General features: G+C 38.6%; 1 protein-coding gene across 7 annotated transcripts in view; it reads right to left on the reverse strand.

The window, feature by feature from the left end:
- The window catches only part of ERC1 (ELKS/RAB6-interacting/CAST family member 1), a 303,504-nt gene that overhangs the window by 156,759 nt on the left and 122,719 nt on the right, over positions 1–24,026 (reverse strand). For all 7 annotated transcript variants that reach the window (XM_075115935.1, XM_075115897.1, XM_075115945.1 and 4 more), the window contains one exon: positions 19,744–19,937. In XM_075115935.1, the coding sequence (XP_074972036.1) occupies positions 19,744–19,937 (194 nt within the window). The remainder of the gene's footprint in view (positions 1–19,743; positions 19,938–24,026) is intronic.

Consider the following 24,026-nt stretch of genomic DNA (forward strand, 5'->3'; position numbering starts at 1 on the left):
GTTCATTCCAAAATGCTTAAAAGAACCCAACCCCACTGTCACCCCAAAACTACCTCCATGCTTGGTCCCAATTTCTATCAAATCTGTTCAGTATTGTAAACAGATACATAATAATGTTCCATCCAAAAATTTCTTATTTTGAACTGAGTATGTCAAGTCACTAAAGGGATAGGTGGCACTTACCCCTTAGAACAAGGAGTTAATTAATCATTCATGAACAGAAAGTGACAACTGGAAATACTTTGTTCTCCAAGGAAGTGAAAAAATTTTCTTTTAATTAAGAAGAACAGCCTATCTGCTGGATAAGAAGTAAATGAAGTAAGTTTCTGAGAGCATGATTAAATCCATCTGAATTACCTACGGTACTTCAAGACGACGACTGGCTAGAAAAGCAGATGTATTCCAGCATGAAAGGGGCCCTCCACTGTTTGCAAATGTAGAACATGTTATGCAGAAGGAGAGAATACTTGACTATACCACCCTGTCAGGACAAGGAAATGGAAGAGAGCCATAGAAGAAAAATGAACAGGGGGTAAAAAGAGCTTACCAATTTAATCTTAGCATAAGGATGTTAAGCATGTTTTTATCTTGCAATATCTATAATAGCCTACTTGGGATTTTATGAATAAGCAATTTTATTTCCATTTTACAGTAATGCGATTAAGAGTGATTTCAAAGTAATTAAGTGATAGCAATAGAAGTGTACACTGAATCTATAAAATGTATGACTGTAATAAATCTCTATGCTTATCTAGCATAGTTTTCATCCAAAAGACGAGAAATTATTTGCAGAGAAGATGCACGAGCCAGTTAGGAGAGCTGGTTTCACAGAAATCAGGATGAAAAATATCAGCTAGTGACCAGAAATGCTCTCTGTTGTTGAGTGAGGGTTCCAGTGCCCTCATCTGAGGCAGTGAAGTAACCTCGTGTGCAAGAACACGATCTTCACAAGTAACACAAGAACAGAAGGTAACATTTCAATTTAGTCACAGGCATAGGCTAAACACACAAGGAGTAACTTTCTAGCCAGCTGAAAATCTCACAGCAGAAAAATGCTCTGTCTCAACAGGGCAGCTGAGAAGATGCGGAGTCAAGTATGCTCTATTTTATTTGCTCGCAGCCTGAAGAGAAAGGATGTGACAAAAAGGGATGTGAATACTGCAAATGGAGAATGGTTCTTTCAAAACAAATGACAAGGCATAACAACATACCTGGTAACTGCAGATGCAGAGTAGTAAAACCCCACACTCTCAGATGTAAGGTCCCTTTCCCAATCTAAGCCCTCAGCCACTAATGGAAGCTTACATAGGGCATATAAAAAACCACAGGAAACAGAGATAATTTTCAATTTTATCTTCTCTGATTCTATTCGCAGCAATAAAGTTCAAGAGCATCTGTGTTTGGGGACAGGGAGGAAGGGGACAGAAGTAGAGGAAGCTGCTATTGTCCTCAGACATTACATTCATGCAAGGCAACACTAGAAATCTTGAAAGGAAAAGGTCTGGGTAGATTTATTATTTATGAAAGGACAAGCCTGTTAATACCACACTGACATATCACAGTGATGCATTATCCCACAAAGCAGCAATTCTTCCGGCTTTTAAAAATTGTTTAAAAAATGAGAATACAAGTAGAAAATTGGAAGAAATAAAAATACAATGGACCTCCCCACCATATTTTTCTTGCTTCTTTCTTTTCTTGTGGCTGTAGTCCTATAAAATAACAAGACAATTATTGTTTATCCTATTTTTCAAGGTCACTATTATGCAGCAAATCCTTACCAAAACCACACAAAAATTTTAGAGTTTGTCCTAGAATACAGATTAACTTATCACAATAAGTTAGAATCACGGCGTAATTTTGGTTGGAGGGAACTCCGAAGGTCACCTGGTTCAATCCCAGACTCAAAACAAGGCCAAATTAGAGCAGGTTGCTCATAGATTCATTCAGATAAGTTTTTAATATCTCCAGCGATATAAAAACTCCTCAGCCTCTCTGGGCATCTGACTACCACCACTGTGAAATTTTTCTGCCGATTACCTCATTGGAACTTAGATTGGAATGTGTTCTAATTTTTGTCTGCTGCCTCTCAACCTTTTACTGAAAGCCTCTGAGAGGAAGCTGGCTCTGTCTTCTCTGGATCTTCCCATTGGATAGCTAAAAGGCCATAGTATGAACTCCCATGAGACTCCTCTTCCTAGCCTTGAACATACCCATTTCTCTCCACCCCTCCTTGTATGTCATATGCTGAAGCACTCAGTCATCTCACTGGCCTGCCTGCTGGACTCACTCCATTATCTCAATGTCTTTCTTGTACCTGGAAGCCCCAAGCAAGACCTAGTATTCCAGATGTGGCCTCCCAAGTGCCAAGCAGAGGGAAACAACCACTTCTCTTGACCTGCTAGCTGTGCTTCTGCTAATACAGCCCAACAGTAATTTGACTTTCTTCACAGCAATGACACTGGACTGAAGGTCAACTTGTCCTCAGCCACCCCTTAGACCTTCTCTATGAACCAGCCTCCTAACCAGTTGGCCGACAGCTGGTACAGATGCAGGGGTTATTCAACCCCAGGTGCAGAGCTTTGCACTTGCCTTTATTGAGCTTCATGAGGTTTCTGACAGTTCATTTCTCCAGCCTGTCAAGGTTACCCTAAATAGGAGCTCTGCCCTCCAGCATATACTCCCCATAACCACTCCCCTCAGTTTGCTATTATCCATGAAATCTTTGAAGGCGTATTTTTTCTCATCATCCACATCATTAAAAAGACATTAAACAGTCTGAGCCAGTCATCTCATCACTGAAGGCAATCAGGTTGGTCAGGCGTGATTTGCCCTTGTAGATCAATACTGGCTATTCCTTATCACCTTCTTCCCCTTCAGGTGCTTGGCGATGGCTTTCAGGAGGATCTTCTCCAAAAGCTTCCCAGCAGCTGAAGTTATACTGACTGGCCTGCAATTCCCTGGATCCTCCTTCTCATCATTCTTGAAGACGTGTGTGACATTTGCCAGTCATAAGGACAGCCTGACAGCCACAAGCTTTTCAAGATGATAGGAGGAGTCCTTGCTATGACACCAGCTAGCTCCCTCAGCAACCTTGTATGTATCTGATCCGATTCCATCAATCCACATATTTCTGATTTGTTTAAATGGTCTGTAACTTGGTCTTCTACTTCTGTGGGTAATGCTTCACTCCCGCAGACTGCCACTGTGCTCAGGGATCTGAAAGGAGTCCTTATCAGTAAAAAAGGAGGAGCTACTGAGCTCCTCACCCTTTACCATGATCTTTTAAAAAGGTCTCCTGCCCAACTGAATTCTCCATAACTATCATATTATTGCTGAGTCCAGGGCCTTTTAAAGCTTTTCATACTGTCTGTTACGGAAACATTGGCACCAAGAGTATTTTACCATAGACACATAAATTCATTGTCTGTCCATATACTTACTGGCTTTTAGAGTTTTAATAGAAATAAAAATCTAGCCATTTGGAGGGATAAGTTTTTATACAGAAGTCAACCATTAAAGAAGAAAAATAACCTTCAGATTTTATTCCTTTGACTAAATGTGATGTGACACATCAAAACGTTTAATGTTGCATGAAGTTTGAACGATAATTTCAGTTAATCTGATGATGATGATGTGCTAGATAATTTGTTAACTTTGGGATATATTAACATAAAGACATGTTTTAAAATGTATTCCATATAATGTTGTATTTTGATGTTTCAAATAGTATGGTAAAAAGACACCTTTTTTTTTTATATCCAAAAAACCCAAAATTGTGAAAACCGTGAGGGATCCCTCTAATCTCACAGAACTCTTCAAATTTCACAGCATACTGTTGACATTCAAACATCCCCCCCTACTGCTGTATCCAGCCACGTGTCTTTCTAACACTACCTCCATTGGAATTCCCACAGGAAAGCCGCATGCTTTGTGAATACACATACCGAAAACAGAGCAGTAACACCAAAAGAAAAACAACTCAGCAGTGTCTCATAAAATTAAATTAATTTCAGCAGGTAATAGGAAAGAAATCAGATCATGCAAGACTGCAGAGAAGTGAGAATTCTGAGATGATGTACAGCTGTGAATAATTTTGCTTTGTTAAGATGCACTGAAACGAAGCAAGAAAAGAGGACCTTTGACATAAAACCTACAGATTCCACTTCAAATGGAGGAAGAAAGCTCTCACAATCACTATACCTAAAGCAAATTCAAAAGAGTGTGCCAGTGACCTGTTTTATGGAAAACCACCGTTCTGTTTTGTGCCCCAACTCATCACCACCCAACCTTCACAGCCAAGAAGTCTGACACCTTCATTGCTTCCTTTCCCCACTACCATCTTGTGGATGCCTTACTTCTCACTCACAAGGAAGAGAAAACTCTTACAGTGTCCTTTTTAATGTGAAGAATTCCATAAAGCTGTTTTTGCTCTAAGTAGAATTAAAGGAAAAAGATATTAAATATAAAACAACTATTAGATGTTAATTTTTAGAGACAACCAAGGAAATTTATATGGAAACTTCTTTGAACACAATGTATCTGGCTCTGCTGAGCTAAAACTAACCATTGCTGACTCGACATGCTTGAAATTTTTATCATTTCCTCATGTGGTTAATGACCAGCATGGTGGCAGAATGACAACCAGAGTCTCCTGAAAGTATGAAACAAAAGAGCCAGCCACACTTCCAGTGAAATTTCTCCTGACAGCCCAGGCACTTTCTCAGTACTCAGACACACAGCTTCCTGGAGATACATTATATGGCGCAGTATATAAAGATATTTCCATCACAATGAAAAACCCACAGGTACCACAGACTATATGTCTGTAATGAAGTACTCTGCTTTATTTTTTTGGTTTTAATAATTATTGAACAGTACCCTGAGTTTCCTGTATTTGCTCAACTTTCTATGCAATATTATCTGTCATTTTCTTCTAGAAAGATGATATGTTTTAAATATGTCTTTGGTGGTTAGATGTGTTCTGTTTCAACATAAATTTAGGACTCTGGAAAAGGCACTGAAATAATCCTCTCAGATTTAGTATTTTGTTTTTACTTTGATTTTATAAGGCTACACTTGAGTTGCTACACTGACATTTAGTTTTACACAGACAGTCATAGCAGACACTTTTATCTGGATTCATGCCAGCAGCCTGCACTCATCTAATCACCAAGCCACTTTGCTGTGCAGAAATAAGGTTTACAGTATTTTTTTATTACTTCTTATCGCATCAAATTCTCTTTGGTATAGCTTCTTTCTCTTAAGATCTGGATTACTTGCTTCAAAAGATGATCGACAGTACAATTAACCATGTGAGGTAACCTATCAGAAAATCTGACAGTAGAAAGCAGGACATTAAAGAGAGAAGCCTCTTGTGGGAGGCCTCCTGTCCTACAGTTCCAGCTGTTCTTCCATTCCAGTGCTATGTTACAAAGATAAATTATTGATAAATAGCATGTTCAAATGTTATTCAGCAGACAAGATATAAATGAAGGTGATAAATTAAAGCCAAACAACAACAAAAAAAAGCACTTAAGTTGTTTGTTACCCAATTTGAAGCCAGAACTCTTGCTTTTGCTTTATCAATACAGTTCATTCTTTCCTTGAAAAGTATGCAGTTCCTCACTAGAGCAGCTAATTTTGTCAGACTTGTTATCTTTTTCCATCCCAACTTTTGTGACATGTATAGGTAAGAACCACTTATAAGAATTGTAGCATATGACTTTGTGGTGTTTTTCTATTTTTTTCACTGCTGCAGGTGATGACACCAGAATAGCATTATTTGGCTTGTTACTCTTGAACTCAGCACTGGATAGTTCTTTAGGTAAAGCTGTCATCAACAGAGATGCTTAGCAAAAGCTTCTTATGGAAAACTGCTGTAACCCCCATGCATTCCAAGTCTATTTTATTTACTATGAATCACTATGACATCCACTCTAGGGCCTTAGACTTCTGACCAGCCAGTAGTGTCATAACAGCAACAGTAACGCCGTTTACACTACTATGTTCTGGTTCACTGAGTTATCAACAGGAGAGAGATGATGAAAGTTTAATAGACAGATCGGAAAATTCAGAGGTTTTGCACTGATTACAGTAAGCAAAGCTGTTGTTGATGAGAACAGACATAATTCAGAGTATTTCCTCCTGCTTCTAGAAGACAGACATACCTAATGCATTTTTTCACATATTCAGTTGACACATTTGCTTTGACGTCTGAAAAAAATAACTGCTCTACACCACTAAGAGAAAAATAAACTTGTGGCTCCCATAGTAGCTTCCAATGTAGAATATAACTTCAAAGAACAGCTATTTCTTCACATGTTGCAGTTAACAGTAATTAGGCAAACACTGAAATGCATAGGAAAGAAAATGAGTGGCACCGCAACCCTTGTAATTTTCCTGCTTGTCTTTAGATGAAACTTTTCGTTGTGTTTCTGGCCAGCAGGGATTTTGTAGTTCCAAGAGCAGTCATTGCACCTACACCTTTACACTCTTGATTTATTTTAACAAATATATGAAAACCTCAAAAACTAGCCATCATAGCAACCAATTTCAAAAAATTTTTTAAAAAATCAATAAAACCACGAAGAAACTATGAGGACAGAATGGAAAATCTCTTTAACATCTTATCAAAAAACTCTTCAAAGATCCTAAAACTTTGCCACCTCAAACTGCAGTCATATCTTCTGTAGCCAAATTTTACAATATGCTCTAAAGGAGAGAAATAAAAGAATCATAGAATCACAGAATTGTTAAAGATGGAAAAGACCCTTAAGATCATCGAGTCCAAACACTAACCTATCACTGCCAAGTCCACCACTAAACCATATCCTCAAGCACCACGTCTACCCTTCTTTTAAATACCTCCAGGGATGGAGACTCAACCACCTCCCTGGGCAGCCTGTTCCAATGCTTGACAATCTCTTTCGGTGAAGAATTTTTTCCTAATATCCAACCTAAACTTCCCCTGGTGCAGCTTGAGGCCATTTCCTCTTGTCCTGTCGCTTGTTACTAGGGAGAAGAGACCGACTCCCACCTCGCTACAACCTCCTTTCAGGTAGTTGTAGAGAGCAATAAGGTCTCCTCTCAGCCTCCTCTCCTGCAGACTAAACAACCCCAGCTCCCTCAGCCGTTCCTCATAAGACTCGTTCTCTAGACCCTTCACCAACTTTGTTGCCCTTCTTTGGACACACTCCAGCACCTCAATGTCCTTCTTGTACTGAGGGACCCAAAACTGAACACAGTACTCGAGGTGCGGCCTCACCCGTGCCAAGTACAGGGGCACGATCACCTCCCTGCTCCTGCTGGCCACGCTATTCCTGATACAAGCCAGGATGCCGTTGGCCTTCTTGGCCATCTGAGCACACTGCCGGCTCATGTTCAGCTGGCTGTCTACCAACACTGCCAGGTCCTTTTCCTCCAGGCAGCTCTCCAGCCACTCCTCCCCAAGCCTGTAGTGTTGCATGGGGTTGTTGTGACCCAAGTGCAGGACCCAGCACTTGGCCTTGTTGAATCTCATACCGTTGGCCCCAACCCAACGATCCAGCCTGTCCAGGTGCCTCTGTAGGGCCTTCCTGCCCTCCAGCAGATGGACACTTCCACCCAGCTTGGTGTCATCTGCAAACTTACTGAGGGTGCACTCGATCCCCTCATCCAGATCATCAGTGAAGATATTGAACAAGACCAGCCCCAACACTGAGCCCTGGGGAACACCACTCGTGACCGGCCGCCAACTGGATTTGACTCCATTCACCACCATTCTCTGGGCTCGGCCATCCAGCCAGTTTTTAACCTAGTGCAGAGTGCACTTGTCCAAGCCATGAGCAAGGTTACATTGTTTGGGGAAAGAGAAATCACCCCAGCTCTCAGAAAAAACACACCAAACCACACCCTAAAAATAGCTCCCCCTCTTGTTCATTGCAAATTCCAGCATAGGTGCAGGTATTGATAAAAACTTATAGCCATATGGATTGAAACAGAAATATCTTTGACAGATGGATTCTACAACATTTAGGACTTTATCAGCCTGACATAGCACATCAAACTCCACTCATGGTGGCAACCGGCAAATTCAAACTACGCAACAGAAGTCCTGTTCATGCAAGAAAAGAGACTCTGTGTATTTCAGAGGAGAATGCTCACAGGGCAGAAAAACCTCCTGGCAGTTCCATTACTTGGGATCTGAAAACAGAGGGTCATTCAAGGACAGCCCTCCTCTCCCCAACGATTACAAGTATGCCAGTACGATGCACTGAATACGGAAGGTATTGATGGACAACAACAGGATTAACTTCCAATCTTTTTCCAGTTTGTGGGAGGAAGGAAAATACGCAGCCAAGGCCACAAGCACAACGTCTGTGCCAAACCAAGGTCAGAACGCCGACACAATTTAAAGGCGTCAGCAGCATCGCAGCATCATGGGATTCCACTCACCACCACATTTTTCACAGTGTTAATCAGGAATAGAAAAGCCGGATGTTGGTCGATAACTCAGAACTTTAGTCGTTAAGTAGTGGGTTTCTGGGCAAAGACGCTGCCTGAAACAATTATAATCATTCCTTCATCAGGAGTCACAGACGCTTTCTACCAAACAGACTTTATCAGCAAAGACTAGAATCCAAAATGGTCTCACAGCCTTTTAAAGGAAACTGGGGGTCATTAGATGATGTACTCTGACTTGTCTTACATAGGCCATAGATATTTACTCCTAGCTACTCTACTGAAATCCCCAAATTTATATTTAGCAACTGCTTTTAAAATATAAAAATAAAAAAATTAAGCCATGGCTAAATGACTTCAAAACATGTTGTCACTTGGTAAGGTTTTTTCAGTAGTTTATCACTTTGTGCCTTCAACAAATTTATCCTCTCGCTAATTCACTTATCTTTAACCCTCAGTCCTTGGTTCCTTCTGACAGCACAATACACTCAAACTGCAGCAAAACTAGTTCTGCAATATCACTACAAGGGTTCAAACACAGATGCAATGATAAAAAGCCAACAGTTAAAGTACAGATGACTAGTATTTTAAAGGAACTATTTTTGCTCTCAACAGCATGTACCATAGAACATGGCTAATGTTCACCTTTTTTTCTTCTTGAAGTAACAGATAAAACCAGTGATACTTAAACTGTCTTGCTTCAGCTTCCTGTTTCTATAGTTTTTTTCCTTGAAAGGCTTCATTGGTAAGTCTTCTCCCTTCTTCCCAGTGCACCACAACATTGATTTACAGTGGTTTGATATAAATTCTCTCCTTCAAGTACAAGTTTCTTCTAAATGTGCACCCTGTGCAACCCATCCTCCTACACAGACTTAACCAAATCTCTGATCTTTTATTTTGTAGATCATGTAATTTGATGTGCAGTCTTCTGTGAGATCTCAGTTTTAGCTGACTAGACAATAGTCTTATAAAAACCCTTATTAAAAGTGAGTACTGACCTTGAGGTGAGACTGAAGGAAGCAGCAAATCCAGGAAGGAGATGCGAAAGAAAAAGAGTTAGAGTTTGTGAAAACAGTGTCTGGAGATAAGGCAGTTCAAGAATACAGGACAAAACAAGCAGATCTAAATCAGGTAATGACACACAGACACACAATCCTTCACAAACACAGAGCGCTGCACGTTTTTTAGACATCTAGTAAAAAAAAAGAAAGAAAAAGGACATTTATATTAGATTACACCATTTCACTTAGAGGCAATGTTCTGTAGAGAAAATAGTCTCTAACACACAACAGTTCTCGGGAAAGCAGAATAATCCAACTGTAGAAAACTCTGGATTTACATCACATCACTAGCAAGTATCCTCCTTCCAGAATTCTAAGAAACATTTTGAAAATGTGGAGTTTGACTATTGCAGTGAACCCTAGTGTGTTCCTTTATGCCGTCTTCTAAGGGCTCAATATATCTCCATGAGCAAGACACAGTTTTTTACACTTTTCCTGGAGATGACCCAAACTTGTCAGAAGGGAATAGAAGGGAGAAAAACCCCAATCATGGAGTAAAGTCTTCAAGACCTGAAGACTTGTCAAAGCTAGAAGTTCATCCTTCTTAATTTTGACACTAACATCACCCTTCCAAAGACAAACAAAAAACCCATCTGCCTCTTCTTCCTGCAGTGTTGCTGCCTTAATTCTCCCATTTAAGGTGCAATCTAAAAACAATAATGACCAAACAGGCATATCTTTGACAGTTCTCTCCAACATTGTTCAACAGCAGGATTGACCAAGACAAAATGCTGGAGTTCCCTGTATAACACGAGGTCCCATAGGTTCATTATTGCTTTTTATCCCAAATATCTCCCATATCTTTTCTTAGGCATCTGCTGTCAATTTCACTGATAACAGCAATGTAAGTCAACGAGGAGCCATAAATACAGATCTCTTTAAACTGATTTTAAACTTTATTCTTTTTCAATCAATAGAAGTGAAGAAAAGTAAATGTCCTGCTGTCCAACATGGCAAACTGGCTTCTACAACATGTGTTGTACTTCTCTTATGGCAAAATTTCACTCTAAAAAGGCAGGATTTGGTCTGGAGAAAAATATTTCTATAGGGTAGGCTAACTGCTATATGCTTTATTATATGAAACATGTAAATTAAATCCTTATTTCCAGCATAAAATTTACAAACAACAATGCAGAATATTGAATTTGTAGAAGCAGCAGTTTCACAGCGAGGTACAGCTGAGAAGTATATTGTAGTATATTGTTGGTCTATAACAGATAAACTAGTTTAAAGATACTTTTCTTTGGCTTTCAAACTAACATTCTTCAAATCACCTTCTTCAAGAACAGCTGTTGTCTTGTCTGTGTTATTTGGGGATTTCGGGAAAGATAAGACTTGCAAAATGCCAAATACCACATCTCAGTGTTCCATCCTGAAGTAAGTTACGATGTTCCAAAAGCCTCAGTTAATTCATATAGAAAAGCATGTAACAATTCTGACTGAAATCCAAGGGTACACTCTCTAAGCTGAATTACAGAACTAGGACTGGTCAAATAAACTAACAAAAGGGAACAAAAAAGTGAAAATAAATGCTTGGTTTATATGGGAATAAACAAGGTCAGGGGAAAAAAGCTTGTCTTTTTTATGCCTGTTATTGAATTCAGATTATGGAAGTTTAAGGCTTCTCATTTTGTGTTTCAGGGACACTTTGTAGTTCCTGGTTCTATTACAATGATATTGTGATATTGTTTCTTCAATTTAACAGTGGAAGAGAAGTACAGGCTGCAATTCAGGATAGCCCTGTAGAATTTGAATGAACCATACTGTTCTTTCAACTGGTATTAAAGGTAGCATCTTTTGCTAGCACAAGATGAAGGCAAAACGGTACCTGAATCTTGATGCTGAGGTCATTTGCAATTTTCTGTACGCTACAAAAGTATTATTTAGCCAGCTGTACAGGATTGGAAAGGATAATAATTATTGCTTCATCTTAATTTTGTTATGGAATAAAGTCTCCATTCTAAAGACAAATACATTTTGTGTAATTGCTAGCACCTTTTTCAATTTTTTTTACAGGGGTTCAAAATATTTTTAAGAAATGTAGATTTTTATAATAACCATTAGTAGTTATCCAAGTGAACATGAGGAATATGCCTGAAAGCACATTAGAAAAAAATCTGGAACTGTGCTACCACACTAAAAACGAGGCAGACACCTGAAATTGCCAGCTATTAGGAAGTCAATGGAGATCTGCTACAGTCTGGAGGTGAAGCCTCAGTGCACAGGGCTACATCAGTGAAATTGAGCAGAGGAGCGCAGCCAGCATCTGCCCCAGGAAGCAGCCCCAAGCAAGCAGGATCAGATACATACCAAGACATGCTCACTACAGAGCAAAATAATAATTTTCAGTTTGCACTATTTCCCTTTGAGCAAGAACACACACTTGCAGCATTCCTTACAAGATCCAGCAGCAGTGCTTCTGCCCAGCCCCGTTAACTGTATGCTCCAATGCAACAGTCACACAAGGAGACAATACAATCGTAACATCAAACGGTAATCTTGAAGAAATCCACTATCTTTTAAAATGCCACCTCATTAATTTTAAAGATATGGCCGACTTTAGTATTTTAATTAAGAAATATATATGTGTTTTTTAAAGCTGTTGATTATTCCAGCTATAATTTTTTCCAAGTGTTTTAATATTATAGGGAGTGGAATGAGTCTGCTACATTAGTCTCAGATACTCTTACGGAGAAGTTTACATAATGATTTCTAGTCAACCTTTGAATTCCACTTGTTTGACAGTGAGTGACTGTGTATATATTAACTACTTTGTCATTCCTTCAAAGTAGTCTGACAGGGATTAAGATGCACTTGATCTTCCTTGTGTCAGTCAAAGCAGAATGGCTATTATGTTTACCACTTTTGACACCTTTTCTTGGTTAAAAGAATGACGTTTAGTCTTTTCCTTTCTTTTTAGTTGATATTTAGAGGGATGGAGAAGAGATGGAGAGACAGAGAGAAGGAAGGTTTGTTTGTGCATCCACACACGCATGCGCACACTGATCTAAGAGCACAAACATGATCACAGATGGCCACGGGACACTAAAGTTGCTATTTCACTGGCTTACTGCGATTACTGGAGTTTCCTTTTGTTCTTACTGTACTCCAAGACAATATAAGGATTTGCCACTTTTATTTTTACTCTATCAGTTGTATAAAAGGGGGGTTTTGGTGGTGACTGAAACAAAACTACAAGACAACTTTTGAAGAGATGTAGTCAAGGCAGGTAACAATGAAACCCTGATATGCAGGCTAGGCTCATTATTCACTTAATTTTCCTTCTCCTCTGATTTTATAATTACTTTAATTATATTGCAGGTTTTATAATCTACCAATCTAGCAGTTGGATTGGGAAATATTTGCTAAATACAACCTATCATTGCTACAATGCAGGCAGAGTATAACTCATCAGATGACAACTCCTATATTCATAACAGATAACAGACTTAGGCATGAGAGAGAATGCTTGATAACCACCTTGACTTAATGACAAAACCATACAGAACTTCAATGCTACCTGAAATTTGGCAGGAAAAGAAGCCTTCAAAAAAGTTCACAATCAGTGCTTCTCAATACTCCTAACTATTTCTCTAATGTAAGTCCTTGGAGGATCCAAGATCAGATTCTTGGTCTTGGAATAACAGATAAACCAACGCTTTCAGTCCATTGCTCAATTTAACACGGGGGACGATCTGTACTCAGGTCCATAGAGATGAATCACTCTGTTCACAGATGCCCTGCCTGGTTGAACATGGAAATAATACTAGGGCAAGTACCCAGGCTTAGGTGGTTCAGTGATGGGATAACACAGCAAGCTCATTCAGCCAAAGCCCACACCAGCCCTGATCTCTCACCATGTCAAGGGCCAGACTAATTGGGGTTCTTTGACCTTGTTTTTTAAAACAGCTGTTTCTGCAATATCACAAAGTTTCAGTTTCTCCCAAAACACAGTAAAAAGGAGAGAATGGGAAATAAAGGACAGCTAAATAAAGAACAAATGGAAAAAGGATATCCCATTATATGAAAGAGGTGAGGATGGATTGAGGAGTCACCGTAAAATCACTATGATGGCTTTTTTATCTGGTGATCTCTGCAGATGGATTTGCAATTACTGGCAGTCTCTCTCTTTCTTTTCTTTTCTTAGATGTAGGTTTCAAAAGTGATTAGTGAGTTTGAGTGTTGATCTTAAGGCACTTTAACAAAGGTTGACTTTCAGAGGGTAGACACTTGCCTTCTGAAAATTGGCATACTTTCAAATGTCTGAAGTTAAATACCTGTAAGTAAAGATGCCTGCATCTTATATTCTTATCTGTTTAGAGCAGTTATGTTGATATAAAATGTATTATTTTTTCCTCTGTGAAACTCGATGTGGGACTTCAGGCTTAGTGTTCATTTTGTATGAAGACAAAGCAAGACTGAGAAGAAAGAAATTACTTCTTCATTTCCAAGCTTGGAAATGATAAAAATCTTAATATTTGGTAGATCTGTGTGCTCAGAGGCGGAGCTGGACTAACTACAGGCCTGACCACTTCTTTCCATTACAAGACCTTGCTCTCAGTTGCTTGCCAAATATTAACAAATTGTGCTGAAATTTTCCGTGACAGGTGTCAGCCTCACCCGGGATTTGTTGGGGACAATTTAAGCTACATCCTTCACACACCAAGGGCACCATTCTTGCGGAAAAAATTTGTTCATATGGTTAAAGACTGTATCACTTTACTGTGATACACAGGCTCACATAAGAGGTGAGTTAAAATTACATGGCCATCTTCATTTTGGAAAGTCCTAAGTTTTGAGTTATTAACCTTAGAATCTTAATATTCATTTAAGCTAGGGATTTTTGATGGAAGTGAGAGAAACAACAACAAAAAATTCTGCCCTGTAATAATACCATGCAATCATGAGATAAGTATAACCCCTTTGCTTTTATTATTTATGGTACCAAAGTGGATTAAACTATTATAAAGTGATAATTATTTAAGTTTTTCCTATGCCTGAATCAGAGTTCAATTTATTTGTGGAGGACTTTAATGAACTATGAAAATACAGAATTATAGTCACACCATCTCTCAAGATTAACTTTAATGGTGCTGAGTATGACTTCACATACACCTTTTGTTCTTTAATATGACAACGGCCATTTTACTTTAAATTACTTATATGCCCTGATGTGGTTCTTGTTTAGGAATTCTCTAAAAAAATTTAAAAATTCACAGAAACAACCAAACTGAAAACCAAAGACAATTACTGTAAGATATGAGTAGTGGTTTGAAAATATGTATTTCAACTTCAAATCGTTGACTTAAGCTTAGGGCATAATTTATTAATATAGCTTCCTTTACACTATTCTAGGAAACCATAAAGCTGATGGAATATGCAGTTAATTTCTCTCTCCATTTATCATTAACAGACCACTACCCAAACATATCACTATGTTATAGACATACAGAGTAAGATACTTCTACTGTCCACATTTTTCAATGCTCCTTCTAGATCATCCTATGGTTTTTAATATTTTAATTTTATTTACTGTTGAGAAGAAATATTTAAGTTAAGAAGTATCATCTGGCTGCTACACATCAAAAGTTTGAAGTCGTCTTCTTGAACAGGGCATCCTTAAATTCTTTTTAGAAAAACTCCCCCAAATCTCTCTCTCAAAACAACCATCATATCCAGCTGTCCTTAATGAGGCTGCTGTTATTCCAAAGCTGGGTACTGTCTTACCGGTTCCCAAACCAAAGTCAAGTTTCCTTCAGGAAAAATATAGTTGTGGCCTATGTCCTTACAAGGACTACCTATCATATGTAGCAAGAATGCCAATTTAAAATCAATTTCAGGTCTGTGACTGGAACCAGACTTCCACATATATTCACTCAGTGCTTACTTCTGAAGCAACACATACACATGTATTTACTGCCACCTGTCAAGTACATACAGAGTCAGTTCTTATTTGCAGAATATATGCACACAGATATCTTTGTGTGTAAACTACCCATCTGAAGGCTATGATGGCCATGTCCCAGATGATTAGCATAATTTTTATATCTTTTCTCTTGGGGTTTTTTTTTATTATTACAGGATAACAATCACAATAAAACTCATGAATAAGGCAATACTGACCTCTACTAATGACACATTTTAGAACACTTGAAATTTAGCTGGTTCAGGCAGAACTGATAGCAGAGATTAGAACCAAAAGTAAAACACAGCAAGATAATTAGAATAAAAAGCAGCAGCTTCTGTCAAGCTTTAACCAGGGAGAATAGCAGCAAACCTCCTTTGGACTGTGGTCCAAACCACTGTGACATGAGTTGAACGCAGAGACTGTTAGAGCTTGTACTTGACATAACTAGTTCCTGTTTGACCTAAGAAAAAAAGCGTAATTGCAGCAGACCCAAACAGCAGCAGCAGCAGCAGCCGGGCAGCCAGCAGTAACATTCCACCCCGTAGGAAACAGAAGCCTTATAGAGCACTCACTTTCCCAGGAAGTCCCACACAAACCCCCCTACATGTTGCGGTGCAGGGACCGACACCTGGTAGGGAGGGTGCAATTTGCGGGAGGCGTGCTTTCTGAGAAAAGGCATAGTCAAAAAAACCCCCACACGTACAAAACAAAACAACTCATGGAACCAGGACGTGGCAGTATAAATGGAAAGAAAAAGCGAGGAAGGAAACAAAACACAAATATGAAAAGTTACAGAGAGACAAGAGATTATGGAATGGCAATACAAAAAGCAAACAGTTAGTTACAAAGAAAGTGAATAACCAGAGAGCTACAAACCCCTCAACACCACCACAATCTGGGGACAGAAACAAAACTTACAGGGCTGTTCACCCACAGAAGAAATGTGGACTTACGGCCCACCTTCCCATACGAAAAAGCAAAGTCTTACCCACAGAGAATATAAATTAATGAGCTTGTGCTTTCAATCTCATGTTGACTCTAGAGTATTTTTCAAACTTTTGCATAGCATGCACTGTAATTAATATGTTATTTTTTGATATCTTTCCTCCCACTCACAGCTGAAAAACAATGCCCCTTCCCCTCCCCCCTCCGAGTAATTGCAACAGTTACTGAAGAGTGGAAGCATTTCCCTCTTTTTTTTAATTTGAAGTGAAGGCAGCTTTGCCATCATTGAAAAGCCTTAAGAGAACAGTTTTCTGCTTTTCATTTCATCATCTTCTCCTCCTATCTTTTCTCCTTCTCTGTTCCCCTATACATACCTCCCTAATAGGCGACTCACTTCTCTTCTATGGATGAAACCGTGTTACTATATCTCTTCTTATGGTCTAGTTGTCACATATAACTAGCATAAGGAAAAACTCCAGGGAGAGACTCTCTCTTTTGAAAAATCCTGTTTTTGTTAGTAGAGTTATTCTCTGAATGTGACAACTTCTCATCTTGCTCGACACTGAATACTGGTTCCTGATAGGCACAGCAATATTCACTTTTTTCTTGCTGTCAAATGCTTCTGCAAGCACTAGGGTGGTTCTTTGCACAGCAGAATTTCAACAGCTGTAGAAGCATTAGAGTCAAGATAATCTCTAGCTCACTCTGCATGGACCACGGTTTAGGAAGGACTTTTACAAGGCAAAATTATCTATCCTTTTCAAGAAACTAAGACTCTAGTTCCAGAACATCCACCCAGCATGCCCAGAAATATCAGTTCAGCCATGAAAGAATATTTTATAATCAAGCATGGTAGATAAAACCAGGACCAACCTGTATATTTAATAGGCATGTTAAAATCTTGGCTTTGTGCAAAAACTCACAAGAAGAAAGCAAGCTTCCAGAGAATAAGGGTTTGGGGAAGCAGTTGGAAGCAACTAAGGCCAAATAGAAATTTCAACAATTATTCAGAAAAAGAGAATTTACTAGTCAAAACCTCACTACAAAGTATATGAAACCTTGTATCTTTTTCTGCAGGGTTGTGATTATATTACAGTTCCACCTGAAAAAACATTTCGGGTGTTGATACTTTGCTAACGTACCACACTACCAGTATGCACCTTATGTGTCTCGATCTTGAAGACCTTTTCCAGTTCCACTTACAGTGATTAGAGAACATGAATATTCTTAGATTTTTTCCCCTCTTGATTTACACAGCTGCTGGCAATCACATAACAAAAGTATTATTTTCTCTGACATAGGTGAAATATCTATTCTAATTACTAGAAATAAAAGAAGACATTCTATGTTATCTCAATACCGGAAGAAAAGACGATAAGAAGGAATGGATAACACTCAATAGTCAAAGATGATGCCCAGTCATTTGGGGGTTTTATGGTTTCATTGATGTAGTAGGAGTTTGGTTTGTGACTGAAACAGCAAGAAACTACCATTGTAACATGAAAAATAGCTATTACTTTGCAGATCTCAAACGGCTTCTTTTCAAAGAAAAAGTTCCTTTTTAATTCTTTGAAGATTGAGTGCCAATGCTTTTAGCTGCAAAAAAGAAGGAGGCCCATCTTCATTTCTCTTCTTTGTTATTTTTGCTTTGTATATTATAAACCCTTCTGATTATAGGCCAGTTATATGTGTTTATTTAGTGTTTGAAACTTCAGGTCCTAATCCTGATTAGAGTTTCTGAATGCTAATGTAATAAAAAAAAAATCAGACTGGCATTAAAAACGCACATAAGAAAATTCTTTGTGCCATTCCAATCTCCTCTAGGAAACAGGTTGAAGAACGATGAATATTTCTGACTTGCTTTTCCTAAACAGTAATTCGCTGAGGTACTATGAACACATTTCTTCCCCATACCTTACTGCTTGTAGAAGTTTATTGCTTATACTCTGATCCCTAGTTAACTTCCATGCTCTAACATGATGACATGGTAAACTTCCCACCCAAGATGGGCACCTCTAAGGGACTGAAAAAATTACACAGACAAATATGACTTGTAACTGCTATTTAGCTTTTTCATGTCTATATTAAATGCACCTACTCTATCAACCCACTGCCTGAATGTTTTGGTGAATACATCATGTATCAATGGGCTGAAAGTTATATCACTTAGAGAAAAAGGGAAGACAGTTAAAAAGGACATATCCTCACCTTTGAGTGTTCAAGCTTACACCATAGGTATAGAGAATTTTGGTTAAATAAAACAACAACTTAGAGAAAACTAACAGGATGCTGCTTACAATCACAAAGAGAGAAGAAACCCAGCTGACAAACTGAACTGTTTCAGAGCTCTGTTACTTTCAGTGCTACAAGAATGGACTTCTCACAAGAGAGTTTTTAAAATCATTCAAATGGGCCCATAATTTGACTATCGTCAAGCCAATGAACAGTAACCACTGCCATCACGCAGGACCTGAAATGTCCTCTACTCAGTTCCCCTAATCTTCCTGATATGAAATGCAGAGCAGTTAAATAGGGGTAGGACAGAAATTAGAAAGACTATTCTGGCACAAAGTACACGGGAATAATCAAATTTCCATTTTGCTGCTCCAAGTTAGCGATTCTTCACTGCCAATGGCAAAGTAAACAAAAAACCCCAAACAGGTACTACTGCCTAGAAACTCCCTTTTGGCCCACCATAAGGTGAGAAAATGACAGAAAACAGAATCTGTTTAGGTCTTTCCCAAGACCTACTATTTTTAATTGTGATACCAATGTCATGGAATCGTAATAAATGATGATTTCTGTTTCAGATATTAAAGTCTAGAAAAAATACCTGAGCACCCTGGCTCCAACAGAAAGATGGAAAATGCTGAAAAGTGCTGAATCACATTTTGTTTGGACAAAGGCAAATTAGTTCATCTGGCTTCACATGAGCCAAAGTCTACCTGTGTCCCTACCAGTGCAAGGAGTTTCATTGCCGCTCTTAGAAGAACGCGAGTAGCTAGTACACAAGCTCTTAACAGTCATTTTTCTTAATTGTTTTGTGGTGACCCATGCCTGAGGAATTTATTAAATCAGAAAAACAAATTGTTCTCCAAACACACCACAGTGCCGGCAACTTTTCCTACCATCCCTTTTCCTTACAGCTCTATCTACCCTTCTAGTTCTATCTGTATCAGCCCTATTCTCGAGAAGCCAGGTAATGAAAGCACACAGTAAGACAGCTTTTCACTTACAATCTACCGAATAAAGGACTGAAGGCAGAAAAACTCTAACCAGACTTTCCCAAAATAGGCACTCTAAGGTTTTTAAGACAAGAAAAATGGACTGTTATCTCTAACTTTAATCAGCTCTTTTGCTCCTCTAGTAACTTTATACCATTCTCACCTCTCCAGTTCCGCTATCTTCTTATCCTTATCATTCTTCTCATTTTCCATCTCTTTCAAGATTTCGAGAAGACGATCTACTTCAGCTTGAGCCTTGCTAGATTCTTCCCGATACCGTGTTACCTCCCTTTCCAGCTGCTGCATACGATCACTCAGTTCTGGGCTGGCCCTAGCCTCCAGTGTTGCCTCATGAGCCTGTAAGAGAAAGGTTCAAGAAAAAACACTTCATTCACACATATGTATTTTACAGATACAATAACTGCAAAACGCTATCTAGATATCTGTTTCAAAATGGCAAGAAATAAACATACAGTACATAGGCTACTTTTAAGTATGGGGAAATACTTTCTAGGAAAAGAAGAATTCAGAAACAAATTTTTTTTTTAATTCTGTATAAAAAATGTTGTGATTTTTTTGATCTGAAACAGAATCAAAATAGTAAGTAAAAATTTGAAAAAACTTAAATTTCTTTGAAAGGCAAGAAAAAGAAAAGTAAGTGTGAGTAGGTATAGAAGTTCCTAAAATACACTTCCAAAACAGTGATATAACTGTAAAATTAGTTATCTGAAGTATTTTTAACCTAGATAATCTAGAAAAACAAATCACAGGTTAATGGCCTTCAATAACTACTATGCAAACACTATGCATAACAACTATGCAAAGCGTCAGATAGATTTGCACTAATGGTGCTGATGTACTGAAGTCCTTGCTAGTTATCTGATCTGGGTAGACTAGGACTAATACGACTATGACTACGTACTGAAAATATCTTCGCCTAGTTATCTAGGAAATAGTTTTTTTTAAATCAGGTTATGAGTACAAAATCACCCCAGTGAAGAACCTTTTTTTTTTTTTTTTTTAATGGCTTAGTTTTCTATAAACCTTACTAATTTTTTAGTAAAATTAACTCAACAGTTCCAAAGCATATCAGAGACAACGAAAAGGCAGCATTTATGCTGGAGTTTAAACCAGCAGACTAAGGACTATCTTTTGATTCTCCCCATGCCCCTCTGCTCTTGGATCTTGAACTGCTATTTGATATCAATTAAAGCTATTTCAGAATTGCTCAAATTTGCTTCAGTGAATAGCAGGTTTGGTGGAGGTATTCTGCTGACCAAGACTGCCTACAAACTCAAGGCCTTTCTCTTCTCTGTAAAAAAACCTACAACAGAAAATAACACTACAGATTTTCTCCCCCTCTGTGTGCAGCTGTGGAAAGTTTTACAAGCTGCCAGTGTTCTGCTCGAAAGCACAGTGAAGTCTAAATCCAATCGTATGGGACTCTGTTGCTTTTAAAGGTAACTGGACAGGACTACAGCAGCATAAACCTCAGGATTAGAAGCTGCTGCTTCCAAAGAACCAAATAGCAGCAAAAATACACTTGGCTAAATGTGTTTAGTTATTCAGTAAAATAAGACTGGGAGAAAATATCCGTTCATTGACCCCAACATTTTTGCCTTGAAGTATCTTGCTTTTAATTAGCTCTGTTAAAGCCAAGGCTGCATTCCAGTGAAATCCAGGAGAATCTCAGAGCAGAATATTCTAGGACTGAAGAAGGCCTTGATGCCTGTTTTTACTGGGACTATGACCTTGGGAGGCATCTGGGTTGTCCAAATACTGGAATGTTTCATATTCCAGGGCCTTGGCCCTGCAGCCCTGCAGCAGCCTGCCTCAGGGTTGATGCTAAACTGGTTTGCCTTTGCCTTTTGTTTTTCTAAGCAGGAACTCTAGAAAGCTGGATAACCTGCACGGTATTTTATCCTAGAACAAAATGCCTGGCAATCCCCATGTCTCCCAGGCAGGTCTCAGCAGGACTGCCCAACAACCATAGATTGAGAAGAACAGAACCCTGTCCCGAGGCAATGCATTCAGAAAGATTTAAAAGGCTTCCCACTTATGAGAGACATCTAAGTCAAACCCGGCTGCTCCTCTGTCACTGAGCTGTAAGTCTGAAAATCCTGCTTCTGAGCTTCTGAGACCCAGCTCCAAGTGAATCCCTGGTGAGCCTGGCAGCTTTGAGAAGCCTTTTGGAGTTAGTGCTATCTATGTTTCCAGATTCCTTACTGCCCCATAAACACTTCGAACGATAAACCCTTGGAAAGGACTCTCTAAGGCAAGTGGAAGTCTAAATAACGGGTTGCCAAGATGATGCAGGCTCCAGGAGGACACTACAGCAATGAGACTGATAAGCGTGTCAGTTCCATGAACACCCGCGGGCATCGTGGAACATACTCTGCTTTGGAAGGAGTGTGTTGGTGGGTGTTCCTGAAATGCCTTTTTGGGATTTCCAGCCTGTGGGAAACCTGAAGTATTTGATTTCATTTCCTTTTCAACTATGCTTAAATTTCAAACAAAAACTCCAATCTTCCCTCCCAAATACCGTTTTGCAGGAACTGGGAATATTTGGGGGGGGAACGACACACACCTATAAATCTACTATGGGTATCTATATCCTCTTAAGAGACACTATGTATACAGTTAAGTCTGGTTTTCACCAGAGGCAGAGCCTGAATACTTCTGTGCTTAATTTAGGTATGTTTCCAACTTCTCAAATTGTTTGTTTTAACAAAGACTCCTCCAGGCTCTTTAAAGTCATCCAAAATACATAATCAGATAATCAAGAAACTTCTTAAAAAAAAAAAAAAAGCAAAGCCAAGCTGTTAGCCTGGATTACTAAACTCTCTAATTTAATGTAAGTTATAAGACCTAATGCAATTCTACTGTCAGGACAGTCCTGATTTATATTACTCTGTGCTAATAAAAGCATCTCCACAACAACCCAAGAGACACTACTGAGAAGAGGAAATCAATTTTCTTTTTTAGAAAATTAGCCAACAAGTCAGTGTGTCTGGTTCTTATAGAAAGAAAGGGCTATTTACACAACATAAATTATTAGTTAAGACACGTAACACATGTTATTTGTATATAATGCACGTAAGTATGGATACTTTCACCTAACACAAAGAGAATGTTATGTGATATGGTGTAAACTGGAGACCACTTCCTGAGTTGTGAATTACTGACTGAGTGACTTTGGTCCATTTTGTGGGTTATGTACAAAATACGTGTTACATGACCATATCTAAAATCCTACTGGATTCATTTATTGTATAGGAGAGAAAACCAATGCATTTCGAGGTTTCCCACAAACTCACATTGAGATCTGGAACAGACGAAATTGGCTACCTTCCCAATGCAACATTGTATGAAATAATTCAGCAGTATTTTTTTTTGTTAACCAAAAAGAAAGTTAAACACAAATAATGAATCCTATATGCGCAGTAAAAAAAAAAAAAAATCCACATACAACTTCCCCTGCCCACCAAAGGTGTACAAAAATTCCAAAATAAGGCAGCAATTTAACTTTTAAAATGAATGGACATGTAAAGCGACAAATGCACTAAGACAGTTTCTGCTGTATTAAGAGACTAGAAGTAGTGCATTTTGATAGGTTCAAACCTCGTCTCCGCCTGAGACACTATTCCTAAATCTGCAAACTCTTAATATAGTTACAAACAAATATGAAAATGTATAAAAGTATGATAAAAATTAAATAAATTGAAAAAGCAGCTTGCTTAGGGTGAAGGGAACATTGCACCTCCCCCTCTGATAAATGAGAAATAAGAAAAGGTATGTCTACAGAGGCCATTGAGTTTACCTGATTACAGGCTATTTTAAATCTCTCAACCGTCACTCCTGACTCTGTCATTAGCTCTCCTTGTCTGTTCCAGTGTGGAGTCAAACAGGTGAATTTAAGCTACTGTCAAGAGTACAATCAAATTCTGCAATGATCTGCATAAGAAGCAGTCACACTTTAGCTAGAAAGCGGCACCTTCTTAAGCTATGTTTTTATTAATATAGCTCATCTGATCTTTGCCAGTGTGAATTTAATTTCAAATTCTAAGTGGTTCAGGACCTAGAATAGTTTAAGCTTACTACTCAGTTTAAGCTGACTACTCTGGATATGATCTCAAAGTTCTTAAGAGGGACTATAAACTAAGAGGTGGTTTAACAGCTTTCTGCTTTTCTGCTCTTAGCCATCATTTCCCATCTGGAATGTGGTAAGTGATGGGGTGAGTGCTTCATGTACCTAAAGAATAAAAGAAAGAGCAATTGTTCCTCAAATAAATGTACTATAACTTCTATTGCTTCCACAGAAAATCAGCTGACAAAGCCAACTTCTACAACTAAAACAAAGATGACCAATGTTTCACAGAAATAACAACTATTTACAGATGGAAAGGAGAGGAAGACAAAACACACTAAAGAGAATTTTCTAAGCTG

The sequence above is a fragment of the Phalacrocorax aristotelis genome, chromosome 1, assembly GCF_949628215.1.
Source record: "Phalacrocorax aristotelis chromosome 1, bGulAri2.1, whole genome shotgun sequence".
Lineage (NCBI taxonomy): Eukaryota > Metazoa > Chordata > Aves > Suliformes > Phalacrocoracidae > Phalacrocorax > Phalacrocorax aristotelis.